Here is a 16,453-nt window from a genome sequence, read left to right on the forward strand (position 1 = left end):
AGAAAGAGGGAAGAGGCAGGGCCGCGTCCGTCCTAGGTGCAGTTCAGACATTTTAGGGTAATGTTACACTTGGGGTAATAGATTTGAGGCTAAGGTCATACCGGCTCTTAATGGCAGACCTGAGCTCATTCTCATGAGGTTAGAGTCAAAGGATACATATTTTAATCTGCATCCTCTCCCCGCCTCCCCCCCTTTTTTTCTGGAATGAGGGTTGAAGAGGAGCATTATTTATTTGTATGTGTTTGGTTAGCTGACTAGACGAAAACTGCCGTTAAATCTCTAGTTTTAAAGGCTGCAACAGCCTTGCTTAGCATTTCAAGCATTTATGGGTCAAAGTCATGTTGTGCAGTTCCCTGGTGACTGTACCCCTTTGTAGTTCAGGTTATAAAGTCTCATACACAATTTGGGTGGATAAAGTTTCTTAAGATGATACAGATATGATGGCTAGTTGCTGTATGCTTCCTGTTGCTTCAAAATCTAGTTCCCTTCATTTATATTTCTTCCATAGATGATTGTTGCTCTCCTGTCTTTGTTTTTTGACCATAGCCTACATTTTCATGAATTCACTGAGATTTTATTTTATGCCTACCATTTAGAGGTTATTTGGTGAAGGACTTAAGTTTTTGACAGGTTTTCTGCCAGCATATAGTCCATAATCTTGTGGCATTTTCAGTGGTGAACATAAATCAGGTTTGAATGTGAAACAGTTAAATGACAATTAACATTTCAAAAATGATACTGTTTTTAATTATCTGTCTAAATTCAACTTTTCTAAATATTAGGTTTTTTTCTTAAAGGTAGTCTATTTAACATAGGTAAGTAGGGTGATTCATAATCTGAGATAGGGGAAGGCTGATTGAAGAAAAGCAGCAGCCTTGGTTCTAATCCTAGGAGGGCTTGAGGTGCTGAGGCTTATGACTTGCCAGTCTCCACCTTGTCTTTGAAGATGGTAAAACAGTTCACCTATAACCTAAATAGATGACTCTATGAAGGGTGGATGGTAAGAACCTTGCTGTCATTCAGAAGTAAGGTTTAAATTATTTTGCATACATCAAGTTTTGAGATTAGAGATAATATTGTTTTCTAACATAGGTTGCAGAAATCGACAGGAGTAAAAAGAGACCACTGGAGAGTGATGGGCCTGTTAAAAAGAAAGCAAAGAAAGTCCAAGAAAAGGAAGAAGGAAGTGATTCAGTAATGTCTGGGAACCCTGGTGAGTTCTGGGGCAATTTTTCTTAATTCTTACAAGTCATGACTCTGATATTCTCTCATTCTCCTGAGGGCAGAGGAGACTGTTGGAGTATTGTGCCATTTTTTCCTTTGTGGAGAAAGGTCTCCATTGTGCTTGAATAGACTGGCCCCTTCATAAGGGGTGGTGTGGGTAAGAGGTTGGGGGAGTGGAGTTAAGAGCTGGAGTTCTGCAATTTGGCTGTAGTTCTCCCAATTTTCTCTCTTATTCCCTCTAGCAAATTTTTGTCTTGATTATAAAAGTAAAACGTTCTTGTTATAAAAATTTTCAAACAATACAGAAATGTAGAAGGTGGACAGTAAAAGACCTCATACTCTCCCTTTCAGTAAGGGCTACTGCTAATTTTGGGGGATGCTATACATTCTTCCAGGTTTTTTTGTTTATACACATCTATATGTACTCAAATAGACCCCCAAATTAGTTAACTAATAATGATATTTTATAAATTGTATTATACTATATATACTAATTTGCAACTTTTATTCCACTTAGCAGAACATTTTGAACAATTTTCAATGTCAGGACATGTAGATCTTTCCTGTCCTTTTTAATCGTGGAGCTGCTTTTTCTGTATGCTAAAGGGTTTTGTGTAAAACCACTATTCCTGAGCTGTTGGACTTCTAGGGAAGGTATTGGGTACAGATGGTTGAGCAGATTTTTCTCTAGTTTTTGGCCTCAGACAATTTGTGATAGGGGAGGACAGAAAATGCTTCTTTCTTCATTATCCCCAGGAATTTAGGTAAAGAAAATGAGACAAAATTTTTAAAAAAAAGTTTCAATTTAGTGGATCAAGAGGTAAAATTTGGATTTAGGGTTCACATGAAAGCCTTAGTATGAAATAACTATAGAAATGGAGACGTATGGTTAAAGAGAAGGATAAATCTGATGATACCCTTTTTCTCCTCCTACCTGAAGGGGCCATGATGAGAGGCATGACTTGACAGAATTTGCATTTTCCAGGGTTGTCTACCTTTCCTTGCTTCATTTCTCTACATAGATCTGATCTATTCAGTTTTTCAGTAAATTCGTCCAGCTGTTAATGAACCCTCTGTTTGCCTGCCATTGTTCTACAGGCTTTTTTTAGTTCTTTTATTCTTCCAAACAACCTTGCTGTCCTCCTTTTTAGAAGAGGTGGGTGATAGGTGAGGATTGAGGGTTACCACACTTAAGTAACTTTTCCAGGCACCCAGGAGAGCTGAGGTGGAAAAGGGGCAACAGACTTGGAATGTTTTGAAACAAGACCTTTGCTACTTGGTAAAAATCACACTCAGGAAGAAGAAAGAGCTTTCCCAAGTCAAACGCTGGGTGGTTGCTCCACCTTGGGTTTTTTTTTTTTTTAATAACAGATTATTAAGATATAATCACATGTTATACAATTCACCATTTACCATGTACAATTCAATGACTTTTAGTATATTCACAGAATTGTGCAGCCCTCATTAAGTCAATTTTTGAGCATTTTCATCACCCTCAAAGGAAACTCAGTACCCAATAGCAGTCACTTCTCATTTTCCCCAAGCAGCGCCCCCCTCACTGACCTAAGCAACCACGAATCTATTTTCTGTCTATAGATTTGCCTATTCTGAACATGTCATATAATAGAATCATACAGTATGTGGCCTTATTGTCTGGTTTCTTTCACTTAGCCTAATGTTTCCAAGGTTCATCCATGTTGTAGCATGTATCGGTACCTCCTTCCTTTCAAAAGTTGTTTTGATTTAATTTCTTTTTATTGTGGTAAAGTACACGGAACATAAAATTTTCATCTTAACCATTTTTAAGTATACAGTTCAATTAAGTGCATTCATAATTTTGTACAACCATTACCTCCATCCATCTCTAGAATTCTTTTCGTCTTGCAGAATTGAAACTCTATAGCCATTAAATAATAGCTCCACATTCCCCCCTCCCCCAGTCCCTGGCCATCACCATTCTACTTTCTATGATTTTGAGTACTCTAAATTACATCATTCCTTTTTATTGTTGAATAATATGCCATTATATGGATCCACTTCAGTTCTTAATTCTTCAATTTATAAGCTCTTTTTTATACCTAGGATCCACAGGGGAAGGAAGCTTTTATACTCACAAGGAAACTTGATACATTTGAAAAGTGATTTAAATATGTGTTTTGAAAACAAATTGAATAATAATAAAAAGGTAAAACATACATTTGAAAAGAAATTCAAATATATATCTCTAAAAGAAGAGAAGTCACAGAAAAGTATATATTAGAAAAGTCCTATATTTACGAAGAAAGAGAGTTATAGTATTCCTTCAAAGGTTCTTAACCTTTAGCATTTGTGACATCAAGGTGTTTTTTAATTATGGTGTTGATTTCCCTAATATTTTTTTTTCCTCTGGCTGCTTTTACGATTTTGTATTTATCACTGGTTTGCCCACATTTGATTTTGATGGGCCTTAGTCTAGTATTTTAAAAAAAATTTATTTCTTCATTAATCTTTATCCTGTTTGGAGTTCATTTAAAGCTTCTTGGGTTCCATGGGTTTATAGTTTTCATAAAATTTGGAAGAATTTTTTGGCCACATTTTTCTCAAATTTTTTTTCTCTCTTCCCTTTCTCTTCTGAGAGTTTATTAATAGAGATGCTAGATTATTTAACATTATCCCTCAAATAAGGAAGCTCTTTTCATTTATTTTCCAGTATTATTTTCTCTTCTGCTTCATTTTGGATTGATTCTCCTGCTGTATTTTCAAGTTCAGTGATATTTTTTTCCTGTAGTATCTAATATGATGTAAATTTAATTCAGTGAAATGTTCAGTTCAGATATTGTATATTTCATCTCTAGAAGTTCTGTATTGTTCTTTCTTTTTAAAAAATCTCCCATTTTTCTATGTGAATTGTATTTCAGTAAAGCTGTTACCGAACAAAAACCTTCCATTCTGCTCCTCTTTATTTTTTCCTTTTCATTCTTGATTATATGGAACATGTTTATAATATGTGTTTTCATGTCCTTATATGCTAACTCTGTCATCTCTATCATTTGTGGTTTTGTACACCTTGACTGATTTTTCTACTTTTTGCATGTTTAGTAATTAATTATTTGGATTGTATTTTGGTTTTTTTGTTTTTTAAATTTGTTTATTTTTGGCTGCGTTGGGTCTTCATTGCTGCGTGCAGGCTTTCTCCAGTTGCTGCGAGCAGGGGCTACTCTTCCCTTGCTGTGTGCGTGCTTCTCATTGCGGTGGCTTCTCTTGTTGCAGAGCAGGGGCTCTGGGCACGTGGGCTTCAGTAGTTGTGGTGTGTGGGCTCAGTAGTTATGGCTCACGGCTCTAGAATGCAGGCTCAGTAGTTGTGGTGTACAGGCTTTGTTGCTTCACGGCATGTGGGATTTTCCTGGACCAGGGATGGAACCCCTGTGCCCTGCATTGGCAGGTGGACTCCCAACCACTGCGCCACCAGGGAAGTCCTGATAATAAGTATTTTGTGTGTTGTTGTGTGCTGGGATTTGTGTTTCTTTAAAGAATGTTGAATTTTGTTCTGACACGTAGTTAAACTCCTTGTGAATCAGTTTGATCTTTTTAGGGATTATTTTTAAGCTTTGGAAGAGAAGGTCTAGGGTAGCCCCGTTCTTAAGCCTTGACTTCTAGAGTTGGAAAAGGATGCATAGTTGCAATAGCACACCATTATATAGTATTTACACCATATGAGACCATACATGTTAATAATCTTTAGATTATAGATAATAGTAAAATGTAATAAAAGTTTTAGGAAGCAATGAGGTCTGAGTATTTATTACCTTTGTTTTTAATGTAATTCATTTAATTGTAAGTTTATATACTGTAACATCATAGCTGTGTTTTACAACTGGCTCACAAAGTTCTTGAAGATTTCACTTACCAGTATGAGCTGGCTCCAGTTGTCTCTCTGTGTGGGCTAATTTGAGCTTCCTCATAGCATTGTGGCTGGTTTCCAAGAATGAGTATCCTGAGAGAGAGCCAGACAGAAAGCTGTATTGTCTTTCACAGTCTAGCTTTGGAAGTTATATAGTGTCACTTCTGCCATACTCTGTTGGTTGAATTAGTTACAAAGGCCTGTGTGGGTTCAAGGGGAAGGAACATGGATCCCACCACCTTTAAGTGCAGGAGTGTCAGCATCACATAGGAAGAACATATGGGATGGAATATATATATGTCTGGCTATGTTTGGTAAATAAAATCTCCCCAGGTTCAGACTTGACTTTTTGTTATTATTCTTATTTTAATTACAGATAAACAGTGTAGAACTCTGTCTCAAATGCATTTTGATAAACACAAATATCCATTACCTTAATACTATATAAATGTGGACTTTCTAAAATCAATTAAGGATATTATAAAATATAGCCAGAGTATATAAAAATAAGATACAATTTTTTAAAAAGACCCAGGAAATGTATCAGTTATTATACCTTTAAATCATATCCAGAAAGTTCAAATTGAAATCTGCCTTAAATTCATTTTTTCCAGTTTACCCTAAACCATTTTATAAAAGACATCGATTAATATTTATAATTATTACACACTGCAATTAATATCCTAACATCAAAGCTACTTAGTTATTTAAAATTTTTTTTTAATTGAAGTATAGTTGATTTACAATGTTGTGTTAGATTCTGGTGTATAGCAAAGTGATTCAGTCATACATTTTTTTTTTTTTCGGATATTTTTCCCTTATAGGTTATTATGAAATGCTGAGTATAGTTCCCTTGTTATACAGTAGGTCCTCATTGTTTATCTGTTTTATATATAGTAGTTAGTATCTGCTAATCCCAAACTCCTACTTTGTCCACACCGTGCCCCCCACAACCCCCCCACCCCTGGCCTTTCCCCTTTGGTAACCATAAGTTTGTTTTCTAACTCTGTGAGTCTGTTTCTGTTTTTGTAAATAAGTTCATTTGTATCACATTTTAGATTCCACACATAAGCGATATATGATATTTGTCTTTGTCTGACTTCACTTAGTATGATAATCTCTAGGTCCATCCATGTTGCTGCTAATGGCATTATTTCATTAAAAAAAATTTTTTTATGGCTGAGTATAAAGCTACTTAGTTTTATTATTTATTTATTTATTTATTTATTTATTTATTTATTTATTTATTTATTTTTTAGCTACTTAGTTTTAGTGAAAAAAACAAATTTGTTCATGGAATCAAATATGCCATTCCCCCAATTCCCTTTTTTGCATTCTGTAATGACTGCCTATTATACAGGGAAATAAATTTTATCCAACAAACTTTCCATTTTCATTTTATGCTCTTGAAAAAAAAATCACCTTTTGACGTTTAAAACAACATGCCCCAATTTGGAATGAATATTTAAAAACAAGGGCACTAAGATTAAAAATAAGTCTTTTAAAAGAAGAGGAGGTTCTGCCCTTTACCTGGGTTTCTGTTGTTAGACAAGATTTGAAACTGCCTCTTAAATCTATTTATTTTTCTTTTTAAGACTCTCCTCCTTGACTTGTGTCTTATTTTTATCTGCCTAAGCTTAAATATCTTCTTTTGAGATTAAACCCTCAAAAACATTGGCTGTAAGTTATCTTCCCAAACAGAGAATTCTTGAGACCCTGAGATCTATGAACATGGATTTGTTGTTGTTTTTAATTCATTATAGATGTTTAACACATGTAGAGAATCATAAGCTTGATAAATTTCACAAACTGAAGTCACCTATATAACCATCACTTAGATCAAGAAACTGTATTACTAGGACCCCCAGAAACCTCTCTGTGCTCCCTCCCGCTGGCAACCCCTTCCCCCCACCAAGGATAACCACTATCCTGACTTCAGTATAGATTGGTTTTGCCTCAACATTGTGTTTAATTTAACTGATTTAAAATGTTTGTAATATTCCAGAGGTTTTTCTTTTTTCTTTTTTTTAAGATGAATTATTTTATCTGTAAAACAGATTCTTATACAGATTTTTAAAAATCTGTTTATAGTGGCACATATTTATATTTCAGCATCTACTCTGTGCTTTCTTATAGATTAAAATTCTTTATTTAAAATATGATAATTCTTCTACCTCCTTGATCCTTCATAACCTAGGCCTAGAGGAGGAAGCCTGAGTAGAGAAAGTAACTGTTACGTATTTACATTTTATGGTACACAAAAAATTAAAGCTCAAACAGTGAAGGTGTTAATTCAGTGACAGATTTTTACTGAGAAGTTTTTGGTCTATTTAACATGTTGGGACAGCAACCAATGGCCTTATTTCTAGGGTATATCCTCTTAAGGGCTCAGAGACTTTAGTGATAATGCTGGCAAGTCTTAATCTCATATTGTGGCAATTTGATAGTTCATTTCATGGCATCTTCAGAAAAGGAAATAGTTTAAGTGAGGTTTTAAGTATAGGAGCAGAATATGGAGGTTGTTAAGGTTTATTTGGGTACTGTTAAACTAAAACAGGAGAACAGCCAGTTATTTTACCAGCAGAATGGATTTATCTGGGAGCAGCTAAGAACTGCAATTTAGGACACGCAACTATGGCAAACCACATGCAAGTTCAGCAAGGCAAAGGAGAGGAAACTATTTTATAGAGGAGAAGAGGAATTTGGGAGGGTCATTGGAGGAAACTGGGAGTTCAAAGTATAGTGGCTTTTCTTTGGCTGAGTTGTGACAGTCTCTCATTGGTTGAACTGTTGCCAGGCAAGGAGAAAATCTTCCTCCTGCTGGTGGTAGTAAACTAGTGTCACTTCTATAGGAGACGCAAGGTAAGTCTCTTCCTGTTGGGGTCTGTATTGATGCTGGGTGGTGTGTCCAGGAGAGCTCTCCCTGCTGGCCTCCCAACTCCATTTTAGGAGGTGTCCTTTTAAATTTTCATAGTACTCAGTTTTCCATGAGCCAGGTTTTTCACAATAGTTACAGTCTTCCTCAGGCCTAACGGAGGGACTGGTGCCTATATCTGTGTCCCTTCTTAGGCATGAGGGTTTCGTAGCTCTTGGGGGCTTTGCACTTGAGAAGCCTTCCAATTTAGTTTTTTTCATTGAGGGCCTTATGAGGTGTTAGAATCTCTCTTAGGTATCTGTGAGGAAGGGAATGAAAGATTTTGATTTTCCTATGTAAGCTTCATTCTTGCCACAATTAGCATGTTCATATTTCCCCCTGGTTTTCTTTTAGATGGCTCAAGATTTGATGGTTCTAGGAGCATTAAGAAAAAATTGTAATTTTGGGTAATTGCTTGTGTACCAGTTCTTTCTTTTATTTTATAGTTCAGGAATCATAATGGCTTGATATAAGTGAACAAGTGTGGGACACCTTCTTTCCTAACTCTTGAGCGGTGGTGCCCTCGTAGAAAGTCATTGTAGCTTAAGGATGAAAGATGGCTACGCAGAAAAAGGAGAGAAAAAACTTTTAAGAGATGTGGAAGGGTAGCAGAGAGGTTGTACAGAAGCATGGGCTCAATCCAGGATCTTTCTGAACTGACAAAAACCTTTCTGTATTGAGCTTAACTCAAGGATGGAGCTTCGAGGTGGAATCTTCCTTGGCAGTGGTGAGAATAGGGTGTGGGGGGGGGAGGGATGGTAAGGAGGAGGGCAAGAAAGTGAGCCATCAAGTGCTCTTACCACATGTACGCTAAGTCCTTGCTGCACATCCAGCTGAGCAGACCCTGAAGTTTGTGGAAATAAGGCCATAGACATGGAATTTTTTGAAATATGAACTTTACTGTTTACTTAAAAAAATAAATAATGGGAAGAAAAGAGCAGAGCATTCACTAGCTAGAAGAGTCCCTGGCTACTTCACCTTAGTTTGTAACACTTCAGTTTTAGATACTGTTTTTTCACATGAGTGCAATTCGAAGACTTATACCCCACCCTTATCCTGGGAAAGTTTCTTTGTATCGATAGGGGGGAAGTCCTTATATAATATAAAAATTTAGAGTGTATGTTTGAAGAGTGATTCAAGTATACATCCTGAAAAGGGGAGAGTAACAGTAAATAAGGTGAATATATACATTTGAAAAGAGATTTCAAATATACATTTTTCTAGCTACATGGTTAACAGAAGACAGGATAAAGTATAGATCTAAAAAGAGGCTTGAATATTAATATGAAAATATTTAAACTTTTAGAAATGAACAAAACCCAACTCTTGCCCTCAGAGTGTTTTTGCTTTAATGGGAAAGTAAGAGATAATAAATGCAGTCCCAGTTTCTTTATATTAAATAGTAATTACCTAATAGTATTGCTCTAAAGGGTGAAAAGATGTATTCTGGCATATAGTAGATAGCCAACACATGATAGTTTCCCTTATTTTATGGGTTGCTTGCTTATTAATAACTGCTAATTGGCAGAGTGTGATAAGTGCTGTAGAGAAATGTGATCTTGTTATAGGAACATAGAAAAAGAAAATATGACTTTAAACTGGGAGAATTAGCAGAATTTCAAGAAAAAGTAGTTTTGAGATGGGTCTTGAGGAAATGAGTACAATTTGCCATGTGGAAATTGGGGTCAAGGGCATTCTGGGGAGAAAGAATAGCATGAGCAAAGCTGTGGAGACAGGAAGGCACATGTCCTGGGGGTGGTGATTTGGTTTCCTTGGTGAATTCCTGGTGTCAGTATCTTTAGGTCTTTCCCATGGAGCTGGTCAGTTTCCTCAGTCCAGAGTCTTGTGAGCTCCTGCCTGGAGGGAGAGCTCTGGCTGCCTGTGTTCTGAGAGCTGGTGAGAAGAGGCTGGTTTCTCCGCATACAGTAAGCCTGTATTCACATCATTCTTATAGCTCAGGCACAGTACTGCATCTCACCTGTGACTGTTTTGCCTTTTCCAGAGAAATCTCCAGTCTTCTTCTGAGGTGGAAGGATGACAGTTACCCTTGAGTTTGGAGTGGGGTAGGGGTCTTGGGATTAAATTGTTTTGAACCAGTTCTGTTTATTTTAGAACCTCCCTTTTTTCCATTTCCAGAGCTACTGGTGCCCTGATTCTTGAGCCATTTAATAAGCATTTTGTGTTGTAAGTAGGATTGGTTCCTGGTTTTATATATTACTGGTTTAGGATTTAGCTTTCAGGTATGCTAAATTGGTTATTGCTTATCCATTTATCCTTCTAGCTTCAGATATTTTGTTTGAGCTGTCACCTCTTCTTTTCTATCTGCCATGTTGTAGTTTTTAATGGGGTTTCAGGACCAAGTGAAATTAGATCTGTGTTTCAATATGCCATCTTCACCCTGAACGCAAGGTTTCTTTATTTCCTTATCACATTATAGTTAGATTCATTGCTTTAGTGAGAAGCTCCCTCTTTAAAAATCCTATTCTAATTATGAATTGACATAATGAGATAAAATACTATTGTTATATTTTCTTCTGACTTGCTAAGAGCCAAAGAAACATCTGAGGACCAGGATCGTTTTAAAGTCTCTGGAAAAATTGAAAGAATTCTGCTGGGAGTCTGCCCTTCCTCAAAATAGAGTCCAGACAGAGTCTCTTCAGAAGAGATTTGCAGTTCTGCCAAAATGTACTGATTTTGATGATATCAATCTTCTACGTGCAAAGAATGCAGTTTCTTCTGAAGATTCCAAATCTCAAACTAGTCAAAAGGTATGTAACTCTTATATAGATGAATATCCAGTTACTTAGAACTGTAGGTTCTGAAGTGCCATTAGGTTTGTGGGTTCACTCAGGGCACTGGTTCCCAAACTTGGCTGATCATCCAAATTAGCTGAGGGAGCTTTTGCTTTTTAGTTTTTTGTTTTTTTTTTTAAAATTCCTGGAGATTGTGATTTACTATGTATTAAGGCAGGATGAATTGGTTTTATTAAAACAACACAAAACCAAGAAAACCTCCCAGCAGATTCTGATGTACAGCCTGGATTAGGAGCCACTGACTTGGGGGTTCCTTTATTAATAATTAATACAAGCACAGTTCCTTATAGTCCTCCTTATAGTTTCCATGATTAGTCTGGAAAACCACAGTGAATAATTTATAAAGATGTTTTGAGGTTTTTAGTTGAAAGCTTGGCTGATATAATAAATTCAGAGTTTAACCAAACGTATATTGCTTCCTTACTTCTTCCACTGTTTTGTGATTATTAGTATTTTTCACTATTGCAAAATCAAGGAATTTAACTCTTGATCCATCATTGAAATCTATAATTCAGAATTAGTGGTTCTCAGCCCAGCTTTAAATTAGAATCACCTTACTGTCATAATTTTGTATGGTGACAGTTAGTTATTGGAATTATGATCACTTCATAATGTATTTGACTATCAGATCACTATGTTGTACACCTGAAACTAACGTAATATTGTATGTCAACTATATGTCAATAAAAAAAAAATACCAATAGTAAGAACCCTGCGTCAGAATCATGTTTAGTTAGTTTTCATGAAAAACTGGGCATGGATATCATTTAAAAGCTCTCATTTTAATGTGTAGCCATGATTGAAAACCATGGAATTAGAGAACTAGTGCTTTACTTTTTTTTTATGAGTCATTTAAATCTAATGAAAACTATGGATTCATTACTCAGAAAAATACTCAGACCAACACAATTTTGTATCTAATTTTCAGAAGTTCACACTCCTTCCCACAAAGTCCAGATTCATGAACTCCTCCTTCAGCCAGGCCATAAGATCCATTGACTTATTTTACATCATCAGAAAAAAAAGTTGCTTTGTTTTTATTTTTAATCTTTTTTTAATACTTAGAAGCAGTTCACCTGAGTGTAGTGGTCATAAAGTATAGAGGTCAAAAAGTTTGTCTGTATATGTTCACTTTATTAATTGGAGAATTTACCCTAGGGTCTCATGAGATTTACTGTTGGTTTATACATAAAATGACCAACTTGGCATTTCTGATTCACAGCACATTAGAAGTAACCAGTTAGAAGGGACACCTAGAAATAGGTCCTGAAATTCCCATTTTATTATTCTGATCATCCTCAGTTGTCAAGACAAAGTTAAATTGAGTTCAGAATGCTGTCTCTGGGAATACGAAAAAGAGTATATCTGAGAAATATTTTCACCCAAATGGTGGGGAAAAAACGTTGCTTAATACTCAAGTATTCAGATTGACTTGTTTATTCGTATCCCATATGCTTAAAGCTATTTGCTGGATTCCTACTTTCACTCCATATATGAATAAGGTATAAAGTAAGAACTTTCTTTTTCCAGGCAATATATTTTTTTAAGTATTCATTAAGTTTTGCAATATGTGGTTTTCCTGGATTTTAGGTAACAGTCATGGAAATGAAGTAGAAAATCCATCATAATTAAAAGCAAATGCATTCTCCAACCTGGTATATTGACCCACTTTTCTCCTGCCATGCCAGTCTATACCTTACCAGATCTCATTGCTGATCTTCGGAGGTTTGCTTGGCTACGCTATTCAGATAAACTGTGTCTCTACCTGCTATTCCAGCTAAGCTGAATTTTTTAAACCTTTAGCAACTGCAACTGTAAAGAATGTCTTTCTGGGCTTTCCTTGGACTGAGGTCCCCTCCCTGGGCCATATAAGGCATTTCTCTTTCTCTCTTCTCTGCCTCTGCTGGTATGGTCTTTTAGGCTATATAGTGTGTGTGTGTGTGTGTGTGTGTGTGTGTGTGTGTGTGTGTGTGTGCGCGCGCGCGCAGCTAGGCGGGCCTCTCACTGTTGTGGCCTCTTCCGTTGCGGAGCACAGGCTCCGGACGCGCAGGCTCAGCGGCCATGGCTCACGGGTCCAGCCGCTCCGCGACATGCAGGATCCTCCCGGACCGGGGCACGAACCCATGTCCCCTGCGTCGGCAGGCGGACTCTCAACCACTGCGCCACCAGGGAAGCCCTAGGCTATATTTTTAATTTCAGGAGTAGCTGGTAAATTTTTAGATGTTGGCAGTGACTCAGTGACAGTTAATTAGAAGCTGGATTTATCCTTTTGACAAAAATAATTAATCAATAGTCAATCTAAGAAAGAAGTGAAAAATTTTATTTGAGCCAACCTGAGGATTATAACCCGGGAGATAGTCTCTCAGAGAGCTCTGAGAACTGTTCCAAAGAAGTAAAGGGGGAGGCCAGCATATATGTGATTTTGGTAAAGGAGGTATGTGCACTCAAGCACACATCTCTGTAGAAGGCTGCTGTTAGTCACAAGGAACAGACATCTTAGTTGATGATTTTAGTGCTTTTCTAAGTATGGGATGATGCAAGAATCCAGGTTTATTAAAAAAATTTCTCCTGAAAATAACTATCTGAGGGCAAGTTTCAGAAAGTGCCTCATCCTGATCTTCTTCCTGAATTCCTTTCAGGGTGTAATATAGGTCAGCAACCACGTAGCTAATGACTTCATTCTTTTAGAATTGGGTGATGGGCAAACAGTCTTTATTTTATAATCGGTTCCCTTTTGGTCTTAATTTCAACTAAGGTTTGGGAGGCATTTTGTGATCAATTTGTCCTGTGGCACTAGGAATACTCATTCTCAGGTCAGGCAAGGATTTTGTTGATAGGCCACTCACTGTGCTGCTACTGGACTAGGCCCTGTTACCAGTAGCCGAAAGCCTCTGAACCACCTGTCTTATAGTCTGTTATGGTCTAGAAAAAGATTCCCTCTTGTTGCTTCTTATATCTGGAGTTACACTATTAAACTATTAAAATCACTGATCATATAGGATTGTATATTTTGTCAATCATTTAAAGTCACCTAATCATTATTAATTTTATTGGAGGCTCAGTCATACATTTGGTGATGCAGGAAACGATTATAAAATAGGCAGAATATAAGTAATATAGCTAGTAACATTAATAAGGTCATAAGCAAGTATTTAAGCTAAGAAGACTTCCATTAGGTGCCCAGTATCTCCCCAGGTTGTCTGACTGGTATGTTATGCACCAATGGCTATCTTTAAGGGAGATGGTATGTTGGCATTGTATATAAAGTTCACCATAGATGTCTGTGTGTACGAGGCGAGTGGAGGGTCATCACAACCCCTTACAGGATTGAGAAAGAAATGTTAGCTTCCAAGGAGTTCTAAGGCTGGCACCAGAAGGAGGAAAATTGATCTTAATGGTTGAGCAGGTATTTCTGCCAAACCTAAGCATAAGGCAGATAGATGCACAATGCACACTGAAGGGGAAGGAGGGGGCAAAAATGGGGAGAGAAAAATTTTATGTTTAGATTTTTCTTGCCTTGCCTTAAAATATGAATTTTTATGTCATCATTTGTACAGATTTGTTTCATTTTACCTTAATAAGTCTCAGAAGCAAGGAATTTTCTCTAAGCTGTGAACTGGATTTAATTATGGTTTTTATATAGACAGGTGGATATCAGGAATACTAATGTTGAAAATGTAACCTTGTGCTTTATGCTTTCCAAAAGCTGTTTCTCATCTCTTTACCAAACAAATTGTGATTCTTTCTTGGAATAAAGATTATGGAATATACTATCTTTTAGACTGTACTTGGAAATTTAAACATTAAGTGCAGCTTTAGCTGCTGGCTTGCTTGTTGAAAGTGGTTTTGCCTTACCGCTGAGAGAGACAGATCGATGCCTGATGACTTTTTGTGCCTTATATATCTGGGAATAAAGAAAAGAAAATGATTAATTATAATTGGTTTAATGAAATCCAATTTAAAGAGAAGTATAGAAAGCTTTTCTAGTTTAGGCTTTCAAAATTTGCCCCAATAATTATATAGTAGTTTAGTTTGGCTCACTTTTTTAAGTCATTTACTTTGAAAAAATTCCAAACCTGCAAGAAAATATGCCTAATATATGATATACTCTTGTAAACTTTTCACTTGGATTCACCAATTATTAGCTCTGTGCCAAATTTACGTTCTGGAACTATTATTACAGTTAATACTTTTTTTTTTGTGGTACGTGGGCCTCTCACTGTTGTGGCCTCTCCTGTTGCGGAGCACAGGCTCCGGACACACAGGCTCAGCGGCCATGGCTCACGGGCCCAGCCGCTCCGCGGCATATGGGATCTTCCCGGACTGGGGCACGAACCTGTGTCCCCTGCATCAGCAGGCAGATTCTCAACCACTGCGCCACTAGGGAAGCCTTACAGTTAATACTTTTTAAACTATAAAAATCTTTTTGTTTCCAGGACAAGACACTCAGTCATTTTGGATCATCACATAGCAGTTATGAAAACTTACAGAAGACTTCTGATTCTAAACCATCTAACAAACGGACGAAAAACATCTACACCCCGTTAGAATTACAATACTTAGAAATGAAGCAGCAGCAGAAAGATGCAATTTTGTGTGTGGAATGTGGATATAAGTATAGATTCTTTGGGGAAGATGCAGAGGTAAGTTGTTTTCTCAGACACTGTTTCCTGTTTTTTTGTACAGCCTTAAATATTTTCCAGTGTTTTTATTTCATTTTCTGACCTTATGGAGAAGCTAATGTGATCACTTACCTTCAAAAATACTTTCATTTAAAGTAAAAACTAAAAATAGTCACAAGCAAACTTGGTGGATTCTAGATTTGTGGGGAAGGAAGTGAGGGGTCCTTATTGGAATGTTCGTGCTTATTCTACACGGTGCTGGCTCTGTACCTTTCATCCATCGAAAGTCAATTGTGAAAGAACCATAATCATATGAGTATTCCTAATGAAGACTCAAGCAAGAAAAAAAAAATTGAGAGGTACAGAAATTCCTCTTTTTACCCTTAACTTACGAATTTTTCATAGCCAGGAACATAGTTAAATCTCAGTGGAAGAGCACATTAACTCTGCCAGCCGCCAACAAGTGTGTGAAGTCTTACAGGTCTTTGTATATCCGCTGTCTTGCTATCTTAGTCTAAGTTGGGTTTGTATTTAATTTGGAGTGTTTGACGTAGGCCTAAGTTAAGAAGGTTAAAAGTAAATTTGAGTATTTAGGGGCAAGCTTAGGCTTGGTATTGCTGGTGGTGCTGTTGAAGTCATGAATGATTGTGATGATCCCTTAGTTTTAGGCCTGGTTGGATAGTACATCTTCAGAGAGTGATGAGGTGGCTCATCTGCCACCTCATGGATGGGGAATGGAGACCTGGCCAACTTTCGTTCTTCTAGTGCCCTAAGTCCTGTGGCAGGAAAGTGATGTTCTCTAGTTCAGATGGCATGATGCTCTCTTCTGTGTCATGAAATTAGACTTTGAAACAGGATCCGCATGTTTCCTGAGGACAGGAACCACGTGCTTGGCCTCTTATAGATGAAGGGGTGAAAGGAAGTGCTGTTCTCTGCCCTTCTCTCTAGGTTGAGTGCTAAATTCAGCCTTGACCACAGTAAAGACTGATGTCTTCTTGCC

General features: G+C 37.0%; 1 protein-coding gene across 6 annotated transcripts in view; it reads left to right on the forward strand.

Annotated features, from left to right (window-relative positions):
* MSH3 (mutS homolog 3) overlaps window positions 1–16,453 on the forward strand; it is a 183,014-nt gene that overhangs the window by 480 nt on the left and 166,081 nt on the right. For 4 of the 6 annotated variants that reach the window (XM_059060650.2, XM_059060649.2, XM_067031233.1 and 1 more), the window contains exons 2-4: window positions 1,093–1,213; window positions 10,566–10,786; window positions 15,268–15,474. In XM_059060650.2, coding sequence (XP_058916633.1) covers window positions 1,093–1,213; window positions 10,566–10,786; window positions 15,268–15,474 — 549 coding nt within the window. Of the gene's footprint in view, window positions 1–47; window positions 139–948; window positions 1,001–1,092; window positions 1,214–10,565; window positions 10,787–15,267; window positions 15,475–16,453 lie in introns of those variants that run through there. The other 2 variants (XM_059060651.2, XM_067031232.1) reach the window with 2 other exon arrangements.

This window comes from Kogia breviceps, chromosome 4, assembly GCF_026419965.1.
Source record: "Kogia breviceps isolate mKogBre1 chromosome 4, mKogBre1 haplotype 1, whole genome shotgun sequence".
In the NCBI taxonomy this organism is placed as follows: Eukaryota; Metazoa; Chordata; class Mammalia; order Artiodactyla; family Physeteridae; genus Kogia; species Kogia breviceps.